Below are 6456 nucleotides of genomic sequence, written 5' to 3' on the forward strand. Positions count from 1 at the left end.
TGATCGGCCCCACGGTGGGCGCCAAATGTTCTTACCGAAAATCTGCCGTAGAGGTGATTCGCCAGGTAAGATCGGTGAGTCTCCTTCACGGGTACGCTGGTGTTCCAAGATGGGGGTGGTACCTGCAAAAGAGACTTCGATGCTAAAGTTAGTGTTTGTGGGAGTATGAGTCTCGTATAAATAATGCACGTACCTTTGTGTGAATTAGGGTTGTGTTGGGCCTTGGGCCTGAGATCTGTTATGATCTGATTAGATAGTAGATCTCGTCTGGAGCGAGATCCCCGAGATCAGTTATGATCTGATTAGATTGCGGATCTCATCTTGAGCGAGATCTCCGAGATCAGTTATGATCTGATTAGATTGCGGATCTCATCTGGAGCGAGATCTCCGAGATCAGTTATGATCTGATTAGATTGCGGATCTCGCTTAGGCCGAGATCTCCCAGTGCGTGCCCGAGGTTATTCCACGCTGTGATACCGAGCTCGAGCTCGGCATGGCAGTACGGATAGTACATTATGGATGTACTAATTGAATGAGATAATTGAAATGTGCTTAATTAGTAAATAATATATGATAAATCATTGTAAATAATAATTGTGAGCATGAAAAATCATAGGTTAAAACCCTATTTTGGTCCCTTATAATCTTTTTTTGTTTCAATTTAGTCCCTCATTAATTTTTGGTCTCAATTTGGTCCCAAATTAATTAATTGGTTTCAATTTAGTCCTATATTAAATAATTGGTTTCAATGTGGGACTTTCCGTCCAAATTGCTTTAACGGTGTTAATTTTTCTGAAACTGGAACGGGCCGTTCTGGTGCATTTTGGGTGTGTTAATTTTGCACTTGGAACGGGCCGTTTCGGATGCAAAATTAACACACCAAAAGTGCACTCAGAACGGCCCGTTCCGATTTCAGAACGGGCCGTTCTGGGTCCAGGTGTTTTCAAAAAAATTCTCATCCACGTGGATGCCACGTATGCATCTACGTGGCGTCCACGTGGCCAAAAGTTAACACCGTTAAAGCAATTTGGACGAAAAGTCTCACATTGAAGTCAATTAATTAATTTAGGACTAAATTGAAACCAATTAATTAATTTGGGACCAAATTGAGACCAAAAATTAATGAGGGACTAAATTGAAACAAAAAAAGATTATAAGGGACCAAAATAGGGTTTTAACCAAAATCATATGTATAACAAATAAAATGTGTCGCAAATTATTATTATTATTATTTTTGTTGTTATTGTTGTTGTTATTGTTATTAATATTAATGTTGTTATTAGTATTATTATTACTGTTATTCTTCTTCTTCTTAAATTAGATATTATAAAAGTTAATTAATTTATCATATATATATATATATATATATATTATTTTATATTATATATTCATGACTTATTTTCTCTATTTAAGTCACAAAATCATGTGACGAGTCTCATTATCGAATAAATTATATTCATAATTTTATAATTTTTAATAAATTTTAATTAATAATATACAGAATTTGCTGTCAAACAAAAAATTAATAGTATATATATTATAAAGAGAATGAGGTAAAAAAAAGTATATTACTTATAGTTCTCTTTCAATAAATGAAAATAACTGCTTTACACCAAAACCATAATTTATACAACAACACTTTATGTCTTTATCTTTCTTTCCATATATATAATCATTTATTAAGTTGAATATTTTCTCTCTTCTCTCTCTTTCTCTTCCCAACTAACAACATAAGTAATAATTACTTAAATTGTAAAAGTTACTATATTTAATCTATCATAAATTTATAATTTAATAAACTAATTGTAAAACCGTTTCATAAGCTAAGATACCTCGCATACATCCGGTGGACAATTTTATTTAATGTTAATTAATTTAAAACTTAAAAAAAAAAAAATTTAAGATTAAATTTAACATAGTATCAGAATTTAGATTCCATATTCTTGATTTGCGTATCCCATAATCCATATGCATAAGTGCACCGTGTAGCAAGTTGACTGATAGTGCTAGGGAAAACAGTAACCCTCAGTGTCCATAAATAGAGGTAGCAATAGCATCTTCCTTATAGAACTAACTCCATTTTTCAGAAGCTCCTCCTCCATCTCCAACATGAAAGACACCATAGTTCTGTACCCTAACAATGGAAGAGGCCACCTAGTGTCCATGGTGGAGCTAGGAAAACTCATCCTCACCCACCACCCTTCCCTCTCCATCACCATCCTCATCCTCACCCCTCCCACCACCACCACCACCACCACCATGGCCGCCGACTCCAACGCCCACTACATCTCCGCCGTCTCCGCCACCACCCCCGCCATCACCTTCCACCGCATCCCCCTCCGCCCCCTCCCCTCCTCCGACGTGCCCTCCCTCCCCGCTCACCTCCTCTCCCTCGAACTCTCCCGCCACAGCACGCAAAACGTCGCCGTCGCACTCCGAACCCTCGCCAAAGCCTCCAACCTGAAAGCCATCGTCATGGACTTCATGAACTTCAATGACCCCCAAACCCTCACGCACAACCTCAACGTCCCCGTTTACTTCTACTACACTTCTGGTGCTTCAACCCTCGCGGTTTTGCTTCTCTTCCCAACCATTCACCGAAACGCATCCAGCAAAAACTTCAAAGACAACCCCATGCAGATTCATATCCCGGGGCTACCCACTCTCTCCACAGAAGATTTTCCTAATGAAGCCAAGGACCCTTCTAACCCCAGTTTAAACATGTTCCTTAGCATAGGGGAAACCATGAAGGGTAGTGTTGGGATTCTAGTAAACACGTTCGAAGCCATTGAGGGTAACCCTATCAAAGCGTTAACCGAGGATGAGAATATTCCACCGTTGTATTGTATCGGACCTGTGATATCTTCACCGTGTGGGGAAGAAGACAAAGGTTGTATGAGTTGGCTTGACTCGCAACCGAGTCAGAGCGTGGTGTTGTTGTGCTTCGGGAGCATGGGGAGATTCTCGAGGGCTCAGTTGAGAGAGATAGGGTTTGGGTTGGAGAAGAGCGAGGCGAGGTTTCTGTGGGTTGTGAGGAGCGAGTGCGACTCGGCGAGTTTGGACGAGTTGCTGCCGGAGGGGTTTGTGGAGAGGACCAAGGGGAAGGGTTTGGTGGTGCGGGACTGGGCCCCACAGGCGGAGATTCTGAGTCACGACTCGGTGGGGGGGTTCGTGACTCACTGCGGGTGGAACTCGGTGTTGGAGGCGGTGTGCGAGGGCGTGCCGATGGTGGCGTGGCCCTTGTACGCGGAGCAGAAGATGAATAGGGTGGTTCTGGTGCAGGAGATGAAGGTGGCTTTGGCGGTGAAGGAGGATGAAAATGGGGTGGTGAGTTCGACCGAGTTGGGGGAGCGAGTTAAGGAGCTCATGGACTCGGACAAGGGAAAAGAGATTAGACAGAGGATTTTCAAGATGAAAATGAGTGCTGCAGAAGCAAAAGCAGAAGGTGGGACTTCACGTGTTGCATTGGATAAGTTGGCTATATTGTGGAAACAAAGTTGATTCCATTTCCACACTTTGACACACTCCTCTAAGAATAAGATTACAAAATAGTAGGTTTTCTTTTTCTTCTCTGTTCAGCTTTAGATCACTCGTTACTTTCCTTATTAAGGTTGTCTCTTTTTCAAAAAATTAAATTACTTTTTTCCTTCCCTTACTTTACAGGAATGTAAAGTAAGACAATTGATGTACAATTTATATGTCATTCTTAATATATAATATAGTTATCTAATATATAACATTGAGTACGGATGCAAGAATTTTAAGTAGTAAAAGTAGTATTTAAATACATAAATTTATTAAAATATAAAATAAAATTTTTATAAAGATAAATATATATCATAATTATTTTTTATAAATTTTTATAGTTTGAAAATATTGAATGATTTGCTTATTTTCAATACTATCAAAAATCTCTCTCTATAAGTAACTAAACAATCATTTAACTATTCATCTTTCATACGATTTCGCATCCGATTTTTGATGATTTTCATAGTATAGAAAGCTCTTTTAACTGATGCAGTTGTCACTAGTAGTATCAAAGTTAGTTCTAAAAGCAAATACATCAATAAATATACAACATGTTTTCTTGTCTCCACAAGCTTCATAAACAATTCCTTCTAATTTTTGAAAAAGCACTGTCAAAACATACATTTATGAAATAATTTTCAAGTTGATTATCTAATGTTCATAACATACGATGTTTCTTCTAAACATAAAAATAGAATCAGTAAATAAAAATTAAAATACTAAATTTCTCATTGAAAATAAATAAAAAAAATTCAAATAAAGCAATATAAAAATAATAACTTTAAACACACTAACCTCAAAGATTACTTTTAATGTATAGTTTAGCTATTCAAACAAGAAGGAGTAGAGATGGAAGAAGAAACTTATTTTTTTTTTTCAATTTCACTCTTCTACACTTTAAAATATGTTAGAGATAGAGGGAAACCTCAAAATATGAAAAGAATTAAAAAAAGTAAAAATAAAATAAAAAATATATATATAAAATAGCTAAAAAGAGGTTTATAATTTTTTTTAATCTTGATTTACAATTTAAATGCATAACAACTTTTTTTTTCTTCTAAAACATGTAATTTGTTGTTAATTTTTATAACATATTAAAATATGTTTTTAAATCTTCCTTCTCACACAAAGATAACTATAGCAAGACTTAAATTCAGTTTTAATTTTATAACTTTTTAATTTTATTTTCTGTTTTTAGATTTTAATTAAAAATAATATATTATATATTATTAAAAAAACAAAACCTGAAAAGTTAGTGGATGGAACTGCCCACAAGCCAATGCATGCATCCGTCATTGTAGGTGAAAAATAAATATTTTGCTATTGAACACCGACGAAAAGTGGAAAGGAAGCATCTGCAATTGAGAAAAAACTGCCCTGGGTGCAGTTTCATCTTCTATCATACATTTTAATTTAATTTAATTTTATATTTTTTTATCTAAGTAAAGTATATATTAAAGGTCAAGATTCATAAATTGAACTTGTAGAAGATCCTGATTCCAAAAAAGTGTATTTTATGATAAAAATATTTAAAAGATGTTAATGTAGTTATTTTTATATATAAATTGTCTCCAGTAGTACTTTTTTCCAGTACTACCCTTTAAAGATTCTAAAATGTCACACGGTTTACTTTGGAGTAGAACATTATCATTTATTATAATTAATCATATCACATTTAAATAAGAGTGTCTCAAGCGTGTATATATATATATATATATATATATATATATATATATATATATATATATATATATATATATATATATATATATATATATATATATATATATATATATATATATATATATATATATATCCTCTGGGATGTTGGAACTTGAAAATAGTGACAAATGGATGGGTGATCGGTATTTATAAAGTTATATTATTTAAATAATAAATTTTTTATATCTTCATTATGAAATAAATTACTAATTTTGTTTTTATTAATTCAACACTCTTATGATTTAATTTAAAATATATTAAATAAATGAAAAGTATTTCAGATATTAAAAGTTCAAAAATATCTATTATTAGCTTTGAATAATTAAATAACTTGGTAAAAAGTTAAGTATATATACTTTCATTAATAACTATTATAATTTTTTTTATTTGATATCATTAAATATTATAAGTTTCTAATTTAGTTTTATAAATATTATTTTTGTACAATAAATTGTAAAAAAAAAATTACGACGATAAATATGTGAAGAGGGAAAAGTCACTTGTATATATGAAGCATTTGGTAACATTTAACGTAGTTTTTTTTTTTTTTTTTTGCTGATCAGTCATTTAATTAACGTAGTTTAGCTATATGTAATAAGACTTTACAGTTAAATAAATTAATATAATTTGGCTATTTAATATTTTCAATGATAAAATAGAACTGCAAAAACAAAAATGTAAGCTTTGCATGTCATGCAACGATAAAATGTAAGCTTTGCATGTCACATTATTTTAATAAAGGAATTGAGCTGTTGCTATTTCTTTTTTATTTGATTAATTGAAGGAAAAAATTAAAAAAATATACATAAAACAAAAACTAGTTTTCTTTATTGTTTATCTAATGAGAAAAATATAAAAGAAAAAAAAAGCGCGAAACTTAAAAACCATTTCGATCTTTAAAAAAATAGAGAAAGTGAAAAGGAGAAATAATTAATTTATGCATCTACTTGTTTATGTATTATTATATTAAAGGGTATACATAAAATCATTTACCATATTTTCTCTCACTTTTCTTTCTAATTAAATAAAATAAAATTTATCTATTATTCTCTTCTCATACAAAAGTAAAAATAAAAAAAAAATATTTTATATTCTCCTTTTGTTTCATTTTGTTATATTTTCTTTATTTTCTCTTTCATTATTATTTTGTTATGAACGAACGTATACAGTACATGAATGTTTTGGCTACTCGCTGTAGATGTAATT

General features: G+C 32.3%; 1 protein-coding gene across 1 annotated transcript; it reads left to right on the forward strand.

Annotated features, from left to right (window-relative positions):
• The first annotated feature begins 1991 nt into the window (after positions 1-1991).
• Positions 1992-3737, forward strand: LOC109794777 (isoflavone 7-O-glucosyltransferase 1). Its single transcript, XM_020354216.2, has one exon. It carries the CDS (start codon positions 2110-2112, stop codon positions 3499-3501), a length of 1392 nt encoding a protein of 463 aa, XP_020209805.2. The 5' UTR covers positions 1992-2109; the 3' UTR covers positions 3502-3737.
• Positions 3738-6456: the final 2719 nt, after the last annotated feature.

This window comes from Cajanus cajan, chromosome 1 (genome assembly GCF_000230855.2).
Source record: "Cajanus cajan strain Asha chromosome 1, NIPB_CcT2T_4, whole genome shotgun sequence".
Lineage (NCBI taxonomy): Eukaryota > Viridiplantae > Streptophyta > Magnoliopsida > Fabales > Fabaceae > Cajanus > Cajanus cajan.